Source organism: Caretta caretta, chromosome 7, assembly GCF_965140235.1.
Source record: "Caretta caretta isolate rCarCar2 chromosome 7, rCarCar1.hap1, whole genome shotgun sequence".
Lineage (NCBI taxonomy): Eukaryota > Metazoa > Chordata > Testudines > Cheloniidae > Caretta > Caretta caretta.
The window spans coordinates 47,852,051-47,876,285 of record NC_134212.1 but is presented as its reverse complement, the minus strand read 5'-3'; the positions used below and the strand labels follow the sequence as shown (position 1 = coordinate 47,876,285).

The 24,235-nt window shown below is 47.7% G+C and overlaps 1 protein-coding gene across 3 annotated transcripts in view; it reads right to left on the bottom strand.

The window, feature by feature from the left end:
- The window catches only part of CACNA2D2 (calcium voltage-gated channel auxiliary subunit alpha2delta 2), a 599,591-nt gene extending 580,586 nt beyond the window's left edge, over positions 1–19,005 (bottom strand). For 2 of the 3 annotated variants that reach the window (XM_048856900.2, XM_048856901.2), the window contains exon 1: positions 18,809–19,005. In XM_048856900.2, the coding sequence (XP_048712857.2) occupies positions 18,809–18,918 (110 nt within the window). In that variant the 5' untranslated portion in view covers positions 18,919–19,005. Of the gene's footprint in view, positions 1–18,570; positions 18,590–18,808 lie in introns of those variants that run through there. The other variant, XM_075130629.1, reaches the window with a different exon arrangement.
- Positions 19,006–24,235: the final 5,230 nt, after the last annotated feature.

Sequence of the window (24,235 nt, the reverse complement as noted above, 5' to 3'; positions counted from 1 at the left end):
AGGACAAATGATGTGAACAAAATGCCGCAAATACTAGATTACATTTTGTAATAAGAAAAGGAGTACTTGTGGCACCTTAGAGACTAACCAATTTATTTGAGCATAAGGATAATTCAGTAAATAAATTTAAAAAGGTTTGCAAAAACCATGCTGTCAGGGTTCCCTCCCCACTCTGAACTCTGGGTACAGACGTGGGGACCCGCATGAACAACCCCCTAAGCTTATTTCTACCAGCTTCGGTTAAAGATTCTCCAAGGCTAAAACCCCTTTTGTCCTTGGACGGTATGCTGCCACCACCAAGTAATTAAACAAACATTCAGGGAGGGCCACTAGGAGCCCTATCTCCCGCAAAATATCCCCCCCAAGCCCTTACACCCCCTTTCCTGGGGAGGCCTGAGAATAATATCCTAACCAATTGGTTACAAAGTGAGCACAGATCAACCGCCGCCGCCCCCGGGTCTTAGGATACTGAAAATCAATCAGGTTCTTAAGAGAAGAATTTTATTTAAAGAAAATGGTAAAAGAATCACCTCTGTAAAACCAGGATGGAAGATAACTTTACAGGGTAACAAAAGATTCACAAACACAGATGAACTCCCTCTAGGCTTAGTTCAAAGTTACAAAAAACAGGAATAAACCTCCCTCTAGCAAACAGAAAATTCACAAGCTAAAACAAAATAATCTAACAAGCCTTGCCTGGCTTTACTTACTATTTTTGTAATATTAGCGACTGGTTCAGGATTGGTTGGAGGAGATGGATTTCAGCCTGGCCCCTCTCAGTCCCAGGAGAGAGAACACCCAACAAAAAGCACAAACAAAGCCTCCCTCTCCCCAGGTTTGAAAGTATCTTCTTTCCCCATTGGTCCTTTTGGTCAGGTGCCAACCAGGTTATTTGAACTTCTTAACCCCTTACAGGTAAGGAGGAATTCTAGGCTACCCTTAGCTGTATGATTATGACACATGCTGTTTGTAGATGTCTGGCCAATAGAAAGAGGATAAGTTAATTGGTCAAATGTAGTAAATACCATACTTAATGGTACTGCGAAGGGTCCCCGCAAGATTGATGTATCCCTTTATCAACTCACACACACTCCCACTGCCCTGGTAATAAAAACCAAACAGCAAAGCACACCACAAGAAATCTCTTTTGCAGACAGTGAGGCAGAGGGGAGGGAAATTGCAGCATGGGACTCCCCAAACCAGTCACTGTCCATCTCAGAGTGGGTTTCTTCATTACGTGACCATTCGGAAAAATGCAGCCATCACATGAAGGGCACTGGAATTTTAGCAACATTATTTTGGAACTCTTCCACCTGAGGATCCCAAAGTCCTTTTCAACCATGAAAGAACTAAGCCTCACAGACTCTCAAAGCCTGAGTCTGATGCTGTAGCAACACTGGGTTACAGCTGTTTAAGTGAGAGCAGAATCATTCTGTGGCCTGCATTGTGCAGGAGGTCAGACTAGATGATCATAATGGTCCCTTCTGACCTTAGTATCTATGAATCTATGCAGGTGAGGTGCAAGGCAGTCATCCTCAGCCAAGGTACGGAGAAGTTAAGCCAATGCCAAAACAGCAAGTCCAGCTGCCTAACTGCTAGATAAAGCTTCTTCCTCTCCCCCCCTTTCCAAAATCCTTGATCATACCTACACTAGTGTAAATCAGGAGTAACTGTACAGAAGCTGGAGTTACACCAGGTTTCTAATGTTTTAGAGTGAAACTGGAACCACGCCCTTGAACTCTTAAAGCCTCTAACAGAACTGAAGAGCTGCAAGATACTGCTTTAATAAATAAGTGAATAGGTGTCAGTTTTATAAAGCCTATTTATTGCCTGAAGGAAGTTCACCCAACAAATTCCCATCAAGCCCTCGTGACTGACAACGTCCACACATCACCATGCAATCAGCTAGGTGCACAATGGTTTACATTAATACCTCCCTCTGTGCCGCCACTATCTCGGCTGTTTCACCACTCTCTCAGCTGCTACAATGTCTTTCAGCCATGATGAGGATGGAGGGGTTGAAGAGAACCCATCCCCCGGTGTAAGGCGAGAGCAGGTCTAGCAAAGCTTCTGCGAGCAGCATGAATTATTAACTGACTTTATGATGTAACGACAGACACACTGGGTTATTTGTTTATTGTGTATAATTCATGGCTCTCTTGGGAGGCAGACAGGGAGGGGTGGAGGAGATCATTGCAGTTCTCGTTTGTTCCAGGAAAGGAATATCAGATGGAAAGCAAAGCTGCCCAAAGGAAAGCAGTCCCAGCTTCCACAAAGCAGCCCATGGGATTCCAGCACCCAGCTGGGGACCAAAGCACATGCTCCACAGCTTGGAGAACTAGCAAAGCAATCAGACTGGCATAGCCAGTTGGCAAGAACTCAGATACTCTGTGTCTGGGCACTGGTGACAAAGGAAGCCAGACTATTTCCTACGATGTTCTGATCAGTGGTCAGTCCTGGGGCCACTTTTGTTTGCTGACGCCGTGGGTGCTCTGGGGCAGGAGCACCAACAGGAAAAAATTAGTGGGTGCTCTGTACACACTGGCAGCCAAACTCCCCTCAGCACCTGCCCCACGCCTCCCCCCCCCCCTCCAAGCGCACCGCGTCCCTGCTCCTCCGCCTACCTCCCAGTGCTTCCTGCCCGGCCACTGCCAAACAGCTGTTTGGAGGCACTTAGCAAGCTCCAGGAGTGGGGGAGAAGCAGGAACGTGACGCGCTCAGGGGAGGAGGCAGGGAGGAGGTGGGGCCTGGCATTTGGGGAAGGAGTTAGAATAGGTGCAGGGAGGGGGCGGAGTTGGGACAGGAACTTTGGGAAAGGGGTTGGAATGGGGGCAGGGCAGCAGTGGGAAGGGTGGGGCAGGGGGCAGTCGAGCATCCAGGGGAAAGAGGGGAAGTTGGCACCTATGCCTGGGGCACTCAACTGCCAACTAGACATCAAGCTGTTGATTGCTACCCGTTGAGCCCAACAATCTAGCCAGCTTTCTATCCACCTTATAGTCTATTCATCCAGCCCATACTTCTTTAACTGCTGGCAAGAATACTGTCAGAGATGGTAACAGAAGCTTTGCTAAAGTCAAGATATAGCTCATCCACAACTTTCCACATATCCACAGAGCCAGTAATCTCATCATAGAAGGCAATCAGGTTGGTCAGGCATGACTTGCCCTTGGTAAATCCATGTTGACTGTTCCTGACCACCTTCCTCACCCCAAAGTGCTTCAAAATGGTTTCCTTGAGGAACTGCTCCATGATTTTGTCAGGGACCAAAGTGAGGCTGACCAGCCTAGTTCTCCGGGTTCTCTTTCTTCCCTTTTTTTAAAATATGGGCATTATATTCTCCCCGTTTTTACAGAGAGGGAACTCTGAGGCACAGGGGTTAAGTAACTTGCCCAGGTCGAGGGAGGTCCTGGATGATTGGAAAAAGGAAAATAATCACCTGTGTGTTATGGGGATGGCCTAGTTAATGCTGAACAGCTCTGTGACAAGGTTGTCCAACGGCTCTTCCTTTGTAAATGTCACTCAGCCAGAATCCTTAAGCAGCCCCAGAGGGGGTCTGGCAGATCAGAATCGAGGCAGGGCTGTGGTTGCATCACCTGTTTAATGCTGCTAAGGTGTTTGGGAGAAGCGGACACAACTTTACCTTTTCTCCCTGCCTTGTCCCCTTCTTCCTCTGCGTTGGCTTCACTGTGCCTAAGCTCTAAAAACATACAGGAGAGTGGCTCCTTTAAATAAAAGGCCAGCTGTAGCACTGGTATAGGTCTTCCCCAGGCCTCACAAGTTAAGCTGGGTTTTGTGTTGCCACTGAAGGGAAACTAGATTGTATCCATTTGTGTTGTCGCCCTGTGGAGTGAGCCATATGCTTGAGGTTGGGGGTCTGTGACCAGCTAATGCTTAAAATTTGGCCCCTTTCCTGCTCCTCCCCCACTCCCGGAGCTTGCTAAGTGCCACCAAACAGCTGTTCGGCGGCGGCTGGGTGGGAAGCACTGGGAGGTAGGCGGAGGAGCAGGGACGCGGCGCGCTCAGATCAGGAAGAGGAGGAGGAGAAGGAGCGGGGCAGGTGCTGAGGGGAGTTTGGCTGCCGGTGGGTGCAGAGCACTCACTAATTTTTCCCCATTGGTGCTCCTACCCCAGAGCACCCAAGGAGTCAGTGAACAAAACAGGCCCCAGGACTGACCCCTGGGGCCATAGGCTTCAGTATTGGGGCTGGTTTTGTTCAACATCTTTATTAGTGATCTGGACGATGGGATGAATTGCATCCTCAGCAAGTTTGCTGAGGACACTAAACTGGGGGGGGGGGAGGGGAGAGGTACATATGCTGGAGGGTAGGGATAGGGTCGAAAGTGACCTAGACAAATTGGAGGATTGGGCCAAAAAAATCTAATGAGGTTCAACAAGGACAAGTGCAGAGTCCTGCACTGAGGAAGGAAGAATCCCATGCACCGCTACAGGCTGGGGACCAACTGGCTAAGCAGCAGATCTACAGAAAAGGACATGGGGATCACAGTGGATGAGAAGCTGCATATGAATCAGCAGTGCGCCCTTGTTGCCAAGAAGGCCAACGGCATATTGGGCCGTATTAGTAGGAGCATTGCCAACAGATCGAGGGAAGTGATTATTCCCCTCTATTCGGCACTGGTGAGGCCACACCTGGAGTACTGTCTCCAGTTTTGGTCCCCCCACTACAGAAGAGATGTTGACAAATTGGAGAGTCCAGCAGAGGGCAAAGAAAAGGATTGGGGGCTGGGGCACATGACTTATGAGGAGAGACTAAGGGAACTGGGCTTGTTTAGTCTGCAGAAGAGTGAGGGGGGGATTTGATAGCAGCCTTCAACTACCTGAAGGGGGGTTCCAGAGAGGATGGAGCTAGGTTGTTTTCAGTGGTGGCAGATGACAGAACAAGGACTAATGATCTGAAGTTGCAGTGGGGAAGGTCTAGGTTGGATATTAGGAAACACTATTTCACTAGGAGGGTGATGAGGCACTGGAATGGGTTACCTAGGGAAGTGGTGGAATCTCCATCCTTAGAGGTTTTTAAGGCCCAGCTTGACAAAGCCCTGGCTGGGATGATTTAGGTGGTGTTGGTCCTGCTTTGGGTAGGGGATTGGACTAGATGACCTCCTGGGGTCTCTTCCAACACAAATCTTCTATGATTCTATTTCCACACAGCCAGTCAAAGGCAGAACCAGGACTAGAACCCAGGAATTCCAGACTCCCAGTTCTGTGCTCAAGCCTCAAAAGGGTACGTTTACACTGCCAGTGAAGGTGTGACTGTAGCCTGTATAGGCATACCCCTGCTAACTTTAATCTAGCAAGCACAGGTAATAACAATAGTGTAGATGTTGCAGCATGAGCTAGCAACCGGAGAATGTATCCAGTGTGCTTGTACTTGGGCAGCTCTGAAGCCCATGCTGCTACATCTACACTACTGTTATCCATGCTAGCTAGCTTAAATCTAGCACGAGTAGGCATACCTTTACTTGCAGCATAAGGAGGCAGTAATCAATTCAGAAGGAAGGATGCTCCCACAGAGAGTGACACCCCAAGGAACTTGCTATGCTTACCAACACACTCTCTCTCTCTCTCTCTCTCTCTCACACACACTAGAAACCGGAGAACCAAAGATAATTCACATTTTTGTTTTCAATGCCAATATTCATTTATGAAATCAAAAACTCTTGTTTGCAGGCAACCAAAAAGCTTGTGCAGAGAATATCCAGAGTTGTTGGGTTTTTATTTTTTTTTCCCCTAGAAGACAAAACCAGTTTTTAATGTGGCACTCTTGATGGGTCTTATGACATCATCAACCCCTTTCTATTTAGAATAATGACTTCTTCCACACGCCAAGAGATTTGAAATTACCTGTGAAATATATTTCCCTAGGCGCAGGCTCAAGAAGCATGTAAATTACCCAGGCTAATGGACTCTAGAATTCTCTCTCTCCAACATACACACTTCCACTCCCAGTTGGAAATGTTCAGATGAGATCATGGGAGACATGCTAAGGGGTAAATATTTGTGGGATGAGAGAGTTGTTGTGCTGAGGCTCCCCCAAGAGCTAGCTCTGCCTTTAGGAGCCAAGATACGCAAGCCTTATACAGAGAGAGCACAAGCGAGCACCTAGTAAGAAGTTGGTGCACTGTCAGCACAAAAATGTAATTTTAAAAGAGCGCTTTCTTGGGGCCATTGCCTGGCCATAATTTCCACAGTACAAGCAGCCAAACTTACTATGGATTATGCTGGAGAATGCACCCCTTTAAATCTTCAAACACCCGATGTTATGGCACGTTGATCAATTGGCAGCAATTCCTCCAACTCTTCTCTCAACTCCTCAGAGAAACAGCCCTGTTCAAATATACATTAAGCTCCTCGCTTTGGTGCCAAGGCGCTTGCCAGAGTCTGGCCCCCAGAGTCTGGATTCCACAAGGACAATTCCCATCCACCCCAAGACAGGGAAACAGGGATTCTTCCTTAGAGTCACTCTCCTGGCCATGTCTCTACTCTCAGAGCATCAGTATATAGAACGAGATGCACTGACACCAAGAGAAGGTGCTTCGTCCATTGAGAGGAGCAGATATCTGGGAATTATATGACTTGAGTTCTATTCCTAGATCTGCTATTGACTTACTGCCTGACCTTGTCATGTCAACTCATGCCTCTGTTTCACCTGAGCTAGTTGTTGTTCATTTTGAAGTGCAAAAGTTATTAACACACACATACTAAAAGGAAGAGTTATGTAGGGGAGGAAAAGGCATGGGGAGGGAACCAAGGATGCACACGAGCGGAGAAAGACACCTAGGTGCTCATACTTCAGCAGAGAGGGAAAAAATGAAATGGGACCTGAAAATATAACTATACACACACACCCAAAAGGGCAGGACAGTCATAGAAATTAACTCTTTAGCTGGTGTAAATAGCTGCAGCTCCACTGGGGATCAGGCCATGCCACTAACAGAGCCTATTGCAGGCAGGGCTGACAACCAGCCACCTTTCACCAAAGTCATACAAATCACAAGAGCCCCCGAAGATCTATACTGAAAAAACAGTAGGTGGGAAAATAGGAATGGCCACAAGACAGCACAGAACAAAATGGGCCAAGTTTATCCCCCCAGGGGGATTCCACTGAAGCAAGTGGAGAAAGGCCAGGGATGAATTTGGCACAATGGTCTTTGCATGGGTTTTTCAAAGTCAAGGTCAAGTTGCAAAGCATTTCCCAGGCACATCCATCCAGCTAAGCCACGGATTGACAGAACCCATGGTATCACACTGCTCTCATTTTCCAGAAGCATAACCAGGACAAGCAACTTGAGCATTTTCAACAAATAGGGCTATACAACATGTCGAGCCATTTTCCCCACCAACAGCTAAGATCTGCACACACTCTTCAGGGTCACGCTCAGAGTTCAAAATTAACGGTTAGCCCAGGCCACTAATCCAATCACCACACTATATACAAGTAATCAATCCTGAAATACTAAGTCCAAGTACAGTAACAGCAGAGAAAGTGGGAATAAAAGGAATGAGGCTGTGACAATGACATATTTCATTGCTGTGACCCAAATGAGGACAGCGCTGGCTTCATTCACAAGATTGGCCAAAAATATTTAATCCAAATTCAGCAGTCAAAACATGGAATATTTTGAATTATGTATTTATTTATTGATTCATATTGCACCTCTTGCAACCTTCAAATGCTTTAGACAATTTTAAACTTTACACCTATAGATATCACCCCCAAAATGCAGCTGCCATTCTGTATACAAGAATTTTAGGACCAGGCAGTAAAGACATAGTCCGCACCCACTTAAACAGGAGCAGGAATTTAAGGAGACAGATGAAAATTATTCAAATTAGAACTTGGCTCAGTACAGTCAGGACCTTATTTTCCATAACATCTGAGATGGCACCCCTTCAGGCACACACCAACTCCCCTTCCCCACCACCACACTAGGGTATCACACTTGTCCTCCTGAGTCAGCGATAAAGCAATTTGCTGAACCATCACCACCACTTCCTGCTTGGCTGTCTTTTGGGGGGGGGGGGGGTTGTCTCCCATCCATGTATTGCCTATGTCTAACTCTGCTTATCTTAGGAGAAGTCACAAATGCTATGTGGTATAGCTACATGAATGGGTAAATGCAGTTAGGGAAGAAAGTCAATGGGTTTTACAACCTATCATACGAAAAATATTGACTCTGGCCATGGGCACATCCATCCATCATTTAACTATGATCCCACGCAATATAAAAGGCTCACCCCCGATGAGAAGGCCACACACTCAGCTGCCTGAAAGCCACCAAACAAGTGACATTTATTAAGTGGCTCTTTGCAGAAAACAAGCTGCTTTCAGTGCATGTAATTACATTCACAAACAGCTCGACCCGCCAGTGCAAGACTCTACTTGGAAAGATGTCGGGGGGGGGGGTGGGGGGGGGAGACTGGGAAGGAGGAAGAGAGAAAAAAGATATTCTCACACACACCCGCATCACTATGGGCAAATCTCCATGCAGCATATTGACCCGAGTATTCATTCTGATCCCAGACAAAATAAAATTGTACCTTCTGAGGCAAATGAGGCATAAACAGGGATGTCAGAACGGTACGGTGTACAAGACAGCGCAGTGCAAGGGGAGAGGGAAAAGAAACCATTTATCTAAGCAGGCATGAGGTGAAATCAGACCCTGTGTCAGACCTTGGCTCTCAGGCATCCTTTCACAACTGGCCACAGAGTGGCATTACAGCTCCATTTCCCCCTGCAGGATGCCTGGTTAAGAGAGCAAGGAAAGGCAGGTAAAAGAAACGCTGCCTCAGCTTGGACCACCTTAACCCTAAACACTACTTCACTGGGGTGAGAATGCTGCCCCAAATCCTCATCAAGACGGTAAATAAGAAGCGGAGGGGATTATATTTCTCTCCAAAGAGAAACTGGGTCAAGACAGCTCATTTCCAAGGCCACAGAGACAGCAAAAAAGAACAACATAGAGGGGCTCCACTCAGTCTTAGGGCAAGGGGAGGAAAGTTGGTGTCTGTGTCAAAAACATTTACAAGGCATCTCTGACATCAGGTCACATTTGTGGGGAGGGGATAGATAAGGCTGCCTAGGAATAAGTGGTGATGTATGGAAGCTCCATGAAAAGTATGTAAAATTAGATGTGCTTCTTTCCTTCACACCAAGATAAAAATCAAGACAGAAAAAACTACATCCTCCATCCTCTTTAAAAATGGAGGCAAAAGCCGAAGTTCATCCCAGATCTAACTCCACTGCCTTTAGCAGAGTTGCACTAAGAATAAATTTGGCCCCAAACCTTGAAAGCTCTTGGGTGGCCCTCTGCCTGCACACAACATGCTTCTACAGCAAAAAACAGCCTGGGAGACCGAATATGGTGAATTCTGCTACACAGCAACACAGACAGGATGGTTCAACTGCAACAATAAAATCGTCCACTAATGCATGGTGTGTTTGGGGTGGGGGCAGCTTGTTTGGGGCTAAGTGTTGATTCACTCCCCCCCCCCTCCCCCGTGCTCTCAAAATGGCTGTCATTCTATGGCAGGCAGTGCAATGTCATTGGCTCGGTCACTGATCTACAATTATTAAGATTCTCAGGCAAAACCAAGAGAGAATAAATAAAAACTGAGAGGTACATATGTGGAGGGAAGGCACTGATTTTTATACCCAGTTTTGCAGCAAGGGCTGGGTGGGAAGGGAAAGCACAGAACCCTCTCTGAAGCTGTGATACATCTCTAATGGGCTGGAGGCTCAGAGACCTCTCTTTGGCTTGCAGGCCTTGAATAATTAAATGCAGTTTCCTCCAACCTTCTTTTCCCTGCTGTGCATGACGGGCTGCAAAATGGTTTACCATTACCTTGGGAAAGGGCTTCTTGTTCCCCTGCAGAGCCCCTGCCAGAACACAGGCCTTATGCTCCCCAGTGGAAGTGCAGGTGCATTATTTGTTTTTTTCCCTACCAAGCACAAGAAATATGTTATCAGCAGTGAATGCTCAAGTATATGACTCTAATTTATAAGGCTACATCAGATATGAGGAAATGGTACTTTGGCTCCTCCTGGCTCTACTGAGTTCATTATAGAGCAGTAAAAGAGGCTCAGCCACACATAGCCCAGAATTTGGCTGAACATTCAACACGCGATAAAATTGTATATTAGGTGCTCTGCTTAGCTTCTTCCTCACTTTTTTATTCCTCCTTAGTCTCTGTTTTACAGCTGCAAAAAAACCACCACCTAACTAGGAACAGGGGACTTTATCTCTTCCTGTCACTGCACCAAGCCTCTAACAAGGTGACCATTTGACCATGAATCTGAGGACCTAGCTACTAGACTCTCATCAATTCAGAGGGAGCGTTATAAGTGAGACAGCTTTATAAATCACCTGGAGCATAGCAGCTGACACCAGCTACTCAGAGGAGTAGGAATGGAGACTCTAGACCCCTTGTACCAGGCTTCGGTGTATAAAAAATGCCCCCGGGTAAGAAACGAAGTCTGATTTGAAAGCGGATCGGTGTCTTGCTATGGAAGGAGTGTTCTGGGGGCCAGTTCTGCAGTGTGTTGAAATGAGTCCATATTTATAAAGAGAATAAATTTCCTCGTTTGTCACTTGAGTGGAGATGGATTCACACTCTCTCCCAATTCCTTCCACCAATTTAACAGTTTAAGGGGTAAATCTGTTTGTGTGCGGGAAGGCCAAGGAACTAAGGAAGCTAGTACTGACGACACTTCTATTTATCAACAAGTCAGGTATGCGGAGGCAGCCACAGTGCGAACCCGCGCCAGGCCTGCCGCATTGTGGAGTGTCAGCTCTGAACTGGGGGATGTTGGGGACTGAGAGGGCCAGTTAGTTCCTGCCAGAGCTCACATCTGGGGGGACCTTCAAGATGATCGCTGGCCGATACTGACTCAGCACTCTCCCCTTATGGCTTGAATACCCTGGGTAATCTTGAGCAGGCACCATTGTACAGCCAAATGGTCTCCTCGCTTAGCACTACACACAGCCCTTCCTTCTACGTACCAGCCCAGCGCAACCAAGCATGCTAGTGCCTGAAACCACGTGCAGCTCATTGGAACAGGAGCTTCTAACACAGCTGAAACATTATACGTTGCCTGATGCAACAGAACCCCCTTCCCACTAACCTTACCCATTTCTTCGGCAATATGTTGACATGGTCCCACCTACCTGCCCTCCAACCGTCAATACAAAACACGAAAAGCAGACAGAGAACTTTATCTAGCCAATTTATAGGCAACCCCGAGGCTTGATTCTCCAGCCCTTAGTCATGGCAATAACCCTCACTAGAGTGAGTAATCCCATAGACTTTAAGACTACTCACATGAGTAACTATTAGTCACATGGATAAGAAACTCCAAGTCTTTAGGGCATTTGATTTGTGTTCTCCCCCCCCACAGCATAAATTGCAATTATATTTCTAACCACAGTGATTTTTGCTCTGATGCACAGTGTAATCTCACTAATTTGCACTTCATTTCGCTGCACACCTCATCATTTGCACATGGAAACAGTGGTCTCCCATTCTCATCCCCCCACACACTCCCGCCACTTCTTAGAAATATAAGCCTTCTCTTAACAGCTAAGACTTCATTACTTTTACAAAATTTACTGCGGAACATTCACTAGCATGCTGTGAAGGCTCATAAATAAATTAGAGATAGACAGTCCTCGACAGGTAAATTAACATGCATTTTGAAATGCATTATCCTTGGTTCTCTATCATGCTTGTTCATTTACTCGCTAATTGGCAAAACCTGGTAGTTCACAATGGACAACCCCGCCCCCCGCCCCAAAAAATCATCCATGTGGCAGGGGACAGTAAGACAGACCCTGATTTCAACAGCACCAATGTAAATCTGAAGTCACCAATTTCAGCGGTGTCACTGCAGATTGCACTGCTGCTAGTGAGAGGGGAATCTAGCCCACAGAAAGTAGAGTTTGACTCCTTATCTGAAAAGATATAGATACGGTAGAACTCCATTACAGCCAGTTAATAAAAGTCAACGGAAGCTGAGGGCTCCCCAAAATTCTCCCCCTGAACTCCTACATGAGAAATCTGACAGACCTTGAGAAACATCCGCACTAGAAATGCATTGGGCCCCATCCATCCTCGGTTTAATTCCATTCACTTTGCTGGAGTTACAAATGCATTTGGCTCATTACATATACACAAATTCCACTCTGTTTTGGCTGCAGTGCCCAAGGCTTTATCATAGTCAGCTACATTTCATTGAAGGTTTTATATCCCCATTAAGTGCCCAGGCCAACAATTTGATTGCTGACATAGGGCATTACCATGCAGAAGAGCCAGGATCAGGCCTCATCCCTCACTCCCTTCAATCCCCAGCTCAGTTGATGCTGGGAACTTCAGAGTCTCCCACAGGAGACAGTCCAGCATGCATTGGTCTTTTGTGCCCCCATTAGCTCATTGAGAAGCAGCTTTAGAGGAAGCTGCTTACACTCCTAATTGCAGGAAAGGATCCAGGGTTTGCAATGGAGTGCATGACAGGATATGGAAACCACATACCACACAATGTTTCTCTGGCCTGATTTAGATTCATATGCCTGGGTCTCCTGCCCTGCATCCCAACACCCCCCCCCCCCCCCCAGCACTTCACTCCAACCACTCTGGCTAAACATACTGATACACGTATCTGGAAGTGGACATAAACAGGCATCTGAATTACAGACAAAAGAACCAATTCTTCACTCTGGGAAAACGTTCAGTATATTTATCATCTGACTAACATCTTCCAGTCTCGAATGATATCGACCAGCATTAAAAGATTGTTGAAATAAGGACTCACCAAAAGAACAATAGGGAGGTTATCAAAGTTGTTGAGTAATTCTGCCCAAGTGCTTTCCTCAAAACAGTTTAGTGCATTTCCAACTCCATGACCCCATCCCAAAGAAATCTATGCCATTCAGGTTATCAGTGCTGTATAGCCCTACAACAACAAACCAAAGTGCATATCTCAGAACTCAGGAGCAAATCTACAACAACAAACCACTGCAGACATCAATAGAGGAAACAAATTTGCTAAGGGAATGCATTTTGCTTTCCCAGGGTTCTCAGGAAAGCACATATTTAAATGTTCTGACAAGTGTGCTTCCTAGCAGAGTATTTAATTCAAGTACTTCTTGTTTGAGAATGAGTTTTAAAAAAATTCTATCCTACTTGGCTATTTCTTCAACTTAAACACAATGCGGTTGTCCAAGTTGCGTTGTTTATCGTACATGTACAGTGTTATACTGTAAATATAAACTCCAGCACTAGACCCTCAAGGGCGCTCTGCTGACATTTGAAGCCCCAAAGCCAATAGACTTGCTTGAGGATAAACTCCCAGGTTCCCATTTAGCCTGCAGCTGACCTTCTTCATTGGAATTTTAAGGGAGTTTTGCACAGAAACAACAGTTTCCTCAGAATGTAGCCTCTGGATTAGGCCCAGTTTTGTACTCAGAGGGATGAATTCTACCCTCCAGAGCTCAGGAGGGTCCCTGCTGATTTAAGTGGGAACCTCACACACTCAAGACCAGAACTAAGTCCTTAACTATTAAAACAAACAACTACAAAACAAAAACCTTTCCAGGGCTGAAAGAAGCAAGCCAGGGGCACCATGATGAAGGGGGTTCACATAAGCAGGGCACATGGTGCATTTAACCCATTGGCGATAAACAAGAAATGCCCCTCATTATCATATTGCCCATGAGTGACCCATACTGGGGGATGCTTAGCAGCACAGAGGGAACTGTCTTCCTGGCTTCCTCTCTGCCAGAGGGAATGTGGCTGTGGCAAAGAACATTTTAAAGTGGTAGAGAGGGGGAACAGAACTGAGAAAATGAAGAACATAGAGGATCATTAAGAGAAAAAACTGGGCCTTATTAGTGAGGGATCCTGCAGAATGAGCTTAAACACGGAGTCAGGTCAGAAATGACACGCATGCCGACTGACATAGTTCCCATAGTGGCTTCACTGTCAGGAACAAGGGCTCACATGCAGCTGTTTCAAACATGAGCCCTGAGCAAGGGATGTTTGGGGAAAGGCCAGGAGGGGGAGAGAAAGAAAAGGAGATTTCAAACATCGGAGAGAAATATAGCAAATGAATGCTTGTTTTGGACTCAGTCTGTCTGGGTCCTTCTCCAACAGCACTCTGCACAGTGCGTGAAAGCCTCACAAACAGGCCAGTTCTGTGGAGACCCCAGTAGGTCGTACCTCAGGCAGGCACAGTTTCTCACAGGGGCAGGTGGACATGCTGGACATTAGTCATTCACCGGTGGCAGACGACCCTGCTCTGCAGGCTGTTGCAGAGGAAGAGCAGAGCAATGGTCCCATTTCTTCCCCGCTCCCTTTCTAGTGAATGGCACCAGAGGCTCTTACAGCTCTGCTCAAGGGTGAGAAGAGGCTTTCCTCTCCATCCTGTGCTGCATCACAATGCAAGGGCCAACAAAATCAGGTCTTAATGGAGGTTATGTGCCTCACAACACCCCAAGAGGATCATTACCTCTGTTTTCTGAATGGGGAACTGAAGCACATCAGGAGGTTAAGGCCCAAACTTACCAAAATGGCCAGTTTTGAGGCAACCTAAAAACCTCTGGAACACCTGCAGCTTCCATTGACCTCAGATGGAGCTCTCAGTGCTCCAGATAACGAGGCCTGTGGTGTCTCAAATTAAACATCTCAAAATAGATATATATCACTGCCCACTTTTGACTGCTGCCCAAGTTCATAGAGAAACGACGGTGGCAGGGCCAACAAATGAGCCCACCTCTCTGAATCCCAGCCCCTCAACTGAAAGGCCATCCCTCCTCTCCTCTGATAGTACATCTTGTTATTTGTTTGGATATCCCAGCAAGAGACTTTAGCAGCCACGTCTCACCATGGGGTGGGGGGGTGTAAAATGGTTCCAAACACACATGCTGTCCTACAAGAAAAAAAAATGGGTCACTGCTCTCTAGCCAATGGCAACTTTCCTTCAAGTCCAAGTGATAAATGGCAGGTTCACGGAGCGAGGCGGGGGCTTGCTCTGCTTTCAGGGTGAGAGACTGATAATTTATACATGGGCTATTCTCTAGCAGTTATGCACATGTAATTCCCAACAACAGGAGTTCGGCGTGGGCACCAACAGGAGAACAGTCCCCTAAGTGGTCAACATTTATAGAGACTATGCATTTTATATTCCAACAATGATCAGGACAAATCCATCAGGGAAGCATACAGCAGTTGTTGCGCCTTTGCAGGGATCTCACTGCAATCCAGCACCAACTAGCTGATGCCTCTAAGTATTTAAAAGAAAAAAAAAAAAACCAGCATCAACCAGCAGCCCTTTTTTCCCACCAGAGCTATTAATCTCATTCATGACGTACACATACGTGCCCACCCATAACAAGAAATCAGTTGGTCAAGTGGACACCACCCAACACGCCTGCTTGAATGGGTCTGTTTCAATTGTGGATTTTGCTTTCTAAATCTCAATGAGAAATTTCCCTTTGGACAACTGCTGAGCTGAGCCTTCCTTAGCTCAGCATAAGATGATTAAAACCATGTTACCCAGGAGGAGAGAGAATATATGGAACACTGACTATTTACCACAGACAAAACCAGAAACCAATATCCAGAACCACTAGAGACAATTAATGCGATTCCTACTTTCAAAAAATTAACGGGTCGCCCCCCCCCCAAAAAAAAAAAAGGAAAATATTCTAATCATTGCACATGCTGCCCTAGGTCATAATGAAATAGTTCTAGGGAGTCTGCAAAAACAGCCTCATTCTTGAGGACCCTATAAAGGGAGACAACTTAAGCAACTCACACGGAAAACCTCTAAAGATAAGCAGGGTTTCTCATAAAAACTCAATATTGTTCTTTGTTGCTATATGGAAGAGAAAAAATGGTTTTATAATTGGAAGAATATGGCATCCAGTTTCGTTTCAACCAAAGGCATCCTCCAAAATTATACCTGCGTTACAGGTTTAAATTAAGTCTTTTCAATTGCTGGACTGGTAAAGGTGGGGGGGGGGGGGGCTTATAATAAGGGGAACTGCCAGGAGAAGGTGCTTAGTCTGAGTGTAACAGTAACGATCGGGAACAGTTTTCTTCTGTTAAATATTTCTTTCCTTGAGTGACAGACATTACAATCCTGAGAGCTCCAGAGTACCGTACATAAGGCATTACAGTCCACATGTTACAGGGCATTAACCTACTGCCCAGCAATCGTGCCTCATCATCATCCAATACCCACACATGACTTCTTTTTTTTCCCCCAGGTTCAGAAAACAGGTCATAATGAGAATAAAATAACAGCAGTAAGAGGCCAGGCTGAGGTCTCAGTTCCAATACTTTTCTTCTTCAGATGCAGCGTAAACCAGAACTGTTTTCTGCCCTCTGTGAGCAAAGGCACACACACTCACACAACCCCCTTTTAGGGCCAAACCTTCCACTTTATAAAAGCTTATGAACCATATGTTGTCATTGCTGGGCCCAGTTTTGCATTCCTGGCATACATCAAACTCCAACTGATTTCAATGCAGGATTGGGCCCATTCTGGTAACACTGTCATTCTATCGAAGGTGCTAATGAAACATGCCTTATACTAAGCACTGTTTTGCCAGCAGTTTAACACAGCTGGAAAAAAATTGCTGTGAGCTAAAACCTAGCATAGCAGACAGGAGCAAATTTATAATACTTACTTAATCAATTTGGGTGGAAGAGGGAAGCAAGTTTTTTTGTTGTTTTTTTAATAAATTATATTACTCTAGAAACATGTCTCCTGATTTAAGATCCTTGTTTAAACTTGTATAATAAAAAAAACCCTAACTCTGAATTAAAAACTGGTATCTGGAAAGTAATATGGTCTGATACATTCAGAATCTGGGGAGAGGGAATGCAAAAAACACTGTTGAGATCTTGAAGTGTAAGGATCCAATCCTACAAACCTTACTAGTGTGATGAAGGATTAACAACACAGTTAGGCCCATTGACTTCAATGGGACTTCTCGCATGAGTAAGAATTACTCACTTGAGTTGTAGTTGCAAGTTCTGGCCCTAAAAATGTGCTATTTATGCAGTGCAGGCATATTCCACACACCCCGGCAACAGACACCTCTCAAGGTTTTATTCTGAGGAACATGTGTGCATGTTTGACAGCCAGATTGACAAAAAAGATCCGAACAGCTCAGTATCAGAGGTCAATAACATGTGGGCTCAGAAGGATGATTACAATGAGCTCCATGACAGCCCTGGAGTCATCTCTATGATGGGGTAGGATGCTAAATAAATAACACAGCGAACTACGCCTTTTAGAACGGAGTGATAGTATAGTAACACAACAGACCAGACTGATTCCAAATAAATAATTCAAATAATTCTGTTAATAAGCTTCCTTTTTAGAAGACCTAAACACATGAGTCTAAACACGCATTCAAAAATATTTTGATCCTTCAGTAAGTTACATTAATTTCAAGAAGTCTTTCATCAAATATTCCCTTAAAAGCATGCGCTAAAAATCAAAATATAGATATAAAAAAATCTGATGCTTAAAAACCACAAAAATTGTGACTCAAAGCAACAAATATCCGGGGAGGCAAGCACAAAGTTAAGGGTGACTGCCATTATTAACCCATGTCATTGAGACCTTTCTCCACCTTCAGAAAAGCACAACGTAAGGACACGGTATCAGCCTTTACTCTGAACAGCCTGGCTCTTGTCATTTTGTGGTACAAACCCTTAAAATCTCATAACGTAGATGGTGGCGTCTCAAAACACATTCCAGAAAGGTTTGGGGTGGATTTGCGGAAGGGAAAACGGTTGCAGCTATCACACTGTGGAATGAACAAGTGAGAGCAAAAATTTCCAACTCCAACTGTAAATATAATTCTACATCCTTCCTTTATTACCTTACCCTCCACCCAGAAAATCATATGCTTTCTGATTTTGTCTCACTAGACTAAAATCAATTTGTCTGAGTTCAGGGGAGGCTGGGGGGAGAACATCCTCAGATTGATAGCCTGTGGCTGTGGAACTATCTATTATTAGTTTGTACTAAACTCCACCAGGCACTCCTGGATTGCAGATGCCGTACTGTGCACCTGTAAACCAGAAAAGCAATCTCTGTTTCTTCCTCTCTCTCTAAATTAACATTTAGATAACTGTATTAAAGAAAAAACCCAAACCTTCAGGCATTGGTGAAGTTTGAGTTTTTCAGCAACTTGCCATCTATTTCGATTTTCCTTACTGGGGGGAGGGGGACGGAAGGATTTCACACCAAAGACTTCAAAAACTTATTATTAGAAGAAAATAAAAATAAGGCTGCCTACAGGAACTGCCTAAAAAGAAGTAACTTGCTGGAGTGTCACCTCCTGATCACCTATCCAGAGCAATCTTTGCTCCTGCATACACGCTCCAGGTAGGCACGCATTTGCAATACCGAGGGGCGTGCAGTGCGATACTCAGAGCCCATCGCTGCTGCTGCTGCTGCCCCCGATCCCTTCGCACGCTGCCTGTATGAGAGAGTTTGCCAGGGAGGAGCTGCAGGTCATTACGTTAATTCAGTTTCACCTGTCCGTCCGAGCACGAGTCCCTCTCTCCCCACACCTCACTTTCGGAGGCGTCTTCCTTGAAACCCGGGGCGCTCCTGTGCCCACGCCACCCGGGCACCGACCCGCGCCGCTCCGCTCCTCCACGGGGCAGCGCGGGGAAGGTGCCGGACCCGGGCGCTCGCCAGCGCCCGCTCCCGCGCCTTGCCCGGAGCGAGCGAGGGGCAGGCCCGGGGGGCAGGGTGCCGGCCGGTACTCACGTGTAGTGCTGCGGGAAGCTGTAGCCGTGGGCGGCGGGGGCGGCCAGCAGCAGGAGCAGCAGGAGCGGGCCGAGGGGAGCCGCGCGGCGGGGCTGCGCCGGCATCGCCATGTTGCCATGAAAGATGCAGCGGGGAAGGGCGAGCGGCGGCGGCGAGCAACCTCTGCCCCCTTCCTCCTCCTCCTCCTCCCCCCCCCGCTCCCGGGGCGGCCGAGCGCCCCCTCCTCCCCCGCCGCCTGCCCCGCCGCGGGTGCGCTGAGCCGGGCCGTTCTCAGCGGGGCGGCCGGCAGCACTGAGCCCAGCCAAACGGAGCCTTTCCCTCAAATAGGCTGCCGAGGCGCCCAGCCTCCTCCCCCCTCGCCGCTTCTCCCCCCGGCCCCCCCATCGCCGGGCGGCACGCGCCCAGCCCAGCCCCGCCGCCGCGCATGCTCCCCCCAGCCCCGCCGCCGCCGCGCGCCCCGGCCCGGCCCGAGCGCCCCGGCCCCGAAAGGGCGCAGCCAGTCCCTGCTCTCTACCTGTGTCCCCCCACCGCACCAAGCCGTGCCCCCGCTGCAACCTCCCCCCAATCCCTCGGTGCATCCACCCCTCCTGTGCCCTCTGCAAACCATCCCCCCCATCCCCCTGCACCCCTGTATCAGCCCCTCCATCGTCCCTGTATACCAGCCCCCCACATCCTCCAGTGCATCCACCCTGCCAGTGCCCCCTGCAAACAAGCCCCCAGTCCCTCGGTGCATGCACCCCTCCTGTACCCCTCTGCAAAGTAGCCCCCATCCCTTGGTGCATCCCCCCTGCAAACCAGCCCCCCGTAGTCTAGTGCATCCACCCTGCCTGTGCCAGCTTCTGTGCCTCCCCCTTGTTCACCATCCCTGGTGCATCCACCCTCCCTGTGCCAGCCCCTGTACCCCTCCTGCAAACCAGCCCCCACCCCCAAATGCAGCCTGCCTGTGCCAGCCCCTGTGCCCTCTGGAAATCAGCCCCCACCCCTCCAGTGCATTCACCCTGCCTGTGCCAGCCCTTGTACCCTACAAACCAGCTCTGCCATCCCCCTTCTGCCACCACCCTGCCTGAGCCTGCAGCTGTGCCCCTGTAAACCATCTCCATGCTCCATCCATCCTGCCTGTGGCTAGGCTGTGCCTCCTGCAAACCATCCCCCACCCCTGGTGCATTCACCCTGACTGTGCCAGCCCAGGACCCCCTAGAAACCAACCCCACCAGTGCATCCACCCTGCCTGTGCCAGCCCCAGGGCCTTCTGCAAACCACACTTCCTCCCCAGCTGGTGCATCCACCTTGCCTGTGCCATTGCTATGCCCCCTGGAAACCAGCCCCCTACTCCAGCTGGTGCATCCACTTCTGTGCCAATCCCCATGCCAATGCAAATCAGACCCACCTCTCTGCGGCCAGTTACACCTGCTGGGGTGGGGAGAACTGTCCCTATTTGCCCTAGAGAGGAAATGGAGATGATTTAATTTTACCCCACTACAGAAACCCATCTGCTCAAAGATATTTCCTCAGAGGCTAGTGAGGTCTCCTGACTTCTCAAGGGCCTACATTCCTACCGTCTCAGGACGTGTGTGCGTAATTTCACAGGGCCCTCACTAATAATCTCTCATTCTAGTCCCTTCCATTTGGGCTGCAAAATTTAAGATTAGCACACCCCCTCTGGTAGGCAGGAAAATGTAATTTAGTTTGTACACTCGATTTTTTTTTTTTTTAAATAGATCTGTCCCATGCTTGGGGCACATCTGCACTTACAATGTAAAAACAAAAATGTAGTGTCCAACAAATTGGGAGGATTGGGGAGGCCCTAACAGGGCTCTCTAAAACCCCAATTCACCCTCTCCCCTCCCCCCAATAAAAGCCAAGGCAAAGCAACAAGGCAACAAATTCTACCTTTGGAGAAGCAAAGCAGGAAGCACATTGCAGGGCTGAGGACACCTGTCCCCCACAGAACACCCTCACTCCATTCCCCCTCCCAGTTAAAATGGAGGTGGGGCCGCTATCTTACATGCTAAGACAGTCTCAACTGTCACATCACATCACACCACACAGGTCTTGGAGGTAGCTGGCACCCGACTTATTTGGGGTTTAAAACCCTGCACCTTCAATGTCATCCAGAAATAAATACAAAGTTAGTGCAGCTGCGATGTAACATGCATCCCAAAAGAGAGTCCCCCAAACCAGCAGGCTGCTGCATTCTGCACTTGCTGCAGTTTGATGGGCATTACAGTAGAGCAATATGTAGAGTATGTTACAGAAACGGGACACGTCTGGTGCACTAGGGCAGAGCTCCTGCATGACCAGTTAAGGTTCACCACCATAGCACCCCTTATCAGAGCTTCCTGTGCAGGGGTTCTCACATCCGAGTGCACAGGGTCCAGCCCCCTGGCTGAGAAGCATCTAGTTCAACTGCCTTTCAGCACAACAGAAGATTTAGCTAATGCCCAAAAGCCCAACAAATCAGTCCATCTTCAGGGCTCTGTTCTCTATCCCCTTTCTAGGGGCACTCTGGAGTCTTCTCCTCATCTCTGGTACTGATCCCAGGCTCCCTCAGACTGCATTCTCCTGGGGGATACTCCCCTGCTGATCCTGGCTCCAAGCTCTTTATAAGCATCTCTCTACAGCTTCCTCCCAAAGACTGGCCTCTCTCTGCCTTTTATGAGGCTCAGGTGGCCATTAAGTTATCACCTGACCCTTCTTAGTCCCACCCCCTTTGGCTGAGAAGTAACTAATTAATTATGGCACAAGTGAAGCACATGTGACAAACTGGCCTTTAACCCTCTCTAGCCCATGATGGGGTTTCACCCCATCACAGTCAGTCTCCGTGTCTAAAAGAAATGGTTTCATCATTTTGGCTGGGTGTGAATAACCAAAGGAATTCTGATGTCACCTAACTAGATTCACCAGCACCCAAGGTTATGAATTTCTGTAACAAAAGGCAGTCCAGCCTCTGTCACTGCAGGTTCTGTCTTGAGTCTTGATTTTCTTAAAGTCCCAACTCCTGGAGTCAAGTGAATCTCTGTTTTCATTTTTAAGAAAGTAACTGTCTAGCTCTCCTGGTTGTGAATAAAAGTTTGGAAGCATGATCTGAGTGCAAGCTAAAGGCTCAAACATCAGAAGATAAATAAAATGAACCCTCAAATTATTATTTTTTTAAATCTCATGGTTTGGGGGGGTCTTGGTTAAGATTTTTTTTTAAGACTTGGGGTTGGCAATATTGCTTCTGGCTGATTGCATCAGAAACTCAGTCTTAGCTAGAGAGAGTGACAGTCAGCTTGCCTTCAACCAAACCCCATCCCCAGCAAGAGACTGGGACAGCAAGTCAACTGCCCCATCCAGGATCGGCAAGAAGGAAATATAGAGATGAGTGTCATCCCAATACTCCTCACTATCTTCTCCCAATAGCCTAAATCTAGGTTGTCCTTGGTCAGGGAAATCTGAGTACCAGAGCAGCTTTGTCTCTTACTTAACCTTAGAAACAGAGTGAAAATTTGCAAGATTATCGATATCCAGAAATGCTTTTAAGCTAGACCCTAGCAAATGCTCCCTTAAGAGGTCTAGGTTGGATATTAGGAAAAACTATGTCACTAGGAGGGTGGTGAAGCACTGGAACAGGTTACCTAGGGAGGTGGTGGAATCTCCATCCTTAGAGGTTTTTAAGGCCCGGCTTGACAAACCCTGCCTGGGATGATTAGTTGGTGTTGGTCCTGCTTTGAGCAGGGGGTTGGATGAGATGACCTCCTAAGGTCTCTTCCAACCCTAATCTTTTATGATTCTAAGAGACGTGGGTCCATCTCTTAGATCAGGGATCTCAAACTTGAATCACCAGGAGGGCCACATGAGGATGAGTACATTGACCTGAGGGCCGCATCACTGACACCCCTGCTGCCCCTGGCGCCGCTCCCACTCCACCCCTTCCATAAGGCCCTGCCCCTGCCCCACCTCTTCCCACCCCCCCACCCCTATTCCAGCCCCTTCTCCAAATCCCCGCGGCTGCCCCGCCTCTTCTCCGCCTCCTCCCCTGAGCACGTGGCTCCCCGCTCCTCCCCCCTCCCTCCTGGAAAGCGCTAAGCACCGCCAAACAGACACTGTAGCTACAACATTCCTTACACTTCCTGCAGCTGGGACCTGAGTACAATGCGGCCACTTGAAAAGAACAGTGGCACCAGGCACCACGAAGTTCCACGAAACTAGGATGCAGCTGCCATGTTGAATTCATTTGCAGTGAGCAAAAAAGTCTCTGCAACTGTTTTCAAAACGTCAGTTTTGGTTCCCAAAGCACACCTCAGCACTTTCTCCCCACGTGAATTGGAGGTAGCAGCACAGCGCTGTAACATTTACTGGACCCCGCACAGTTCACCACATGATAGCCACAGCCCTGTGACACAATGTCAGTGAAGCAGAGATCTTCCTCGGAGCCAGTTTTTCGACACAGCTCCCTACCGTCCGATTGGGATGGGATGGAATTCCATTTCCTTCGGGGTTTCTGCAATATCTTGCTCACCTAGGATCTGTTAGGATGCATGCACGTGCCTTCCCAATACACCTGTATTGACCCAGCGTGAGAAGCAGCCATGCCATGCAGGCAGCAACTAGTGAGAAACCACCCCCACTTCACCAGAATATGGACCAAAGAAGAAGGCCACTGTCACAGGAAGTGTCCCATCCCTGGCGGGGGTGTGTGTGTGTGTGTGTGTGTGTGCGATCAAATGCATCAAGAGGTGTATTTGACAGCAGCAGAGCTATAAAATACAGTGGTGTAGTAGAAGGAAAAGGGGCTTTTTACTGCACAAAAGGCTCTTCTACAACCTTTCCGCTTCTGGAATGGAAGACGCCAAAGGGAGTGAGTATAGGAAGGCTAAGGAGAAGGGATGGGGGAAGAAAGGGAAAGGTGACTAGCAGGAGAGGGGAGTGAGAGGATGAGGAAGTGAAAACGGGGTGTTCCCAGCCTGCTCATAACAAAGCAGACATGCTCAAGGTCTCTTGTACCATTGAATTCATTGGTGTAAATCTCAGCCTAAAGCCATCACCTCCCTTCCCTGTTCCTAGGGTTTTCTCCTGCTCAGCCCCTAATTCCATCTGCCTCTGTGAGAGATGCTCAAGACTTTTTATAGTCTGCTTGAGCAAACAAGCGCTGCCTGGTGTAGCCTCCGTCACTCTCATTCTGTCTCCTTCTCTCTGTCCCCAATGACTAGTTAAGTATTTATTCACGGTGGACGAGTCGTTGGGACAGAGAGAAAGTGAGACTCTGGTTAGGGCCCCTGCCTGGAGGGTGGGAGATCCTGGGTCCAGTCTCCAAGCTCCAATCACACTTTCATTAGTTATCCACCATGGAAGAGTTCAACAGGAGAGACTGATGCAGACCCACATCATATTAAATCCCATAGCTCTGTGGTTAGAGCACTTTCAGGAGAGCTAGGAGAACCCCTG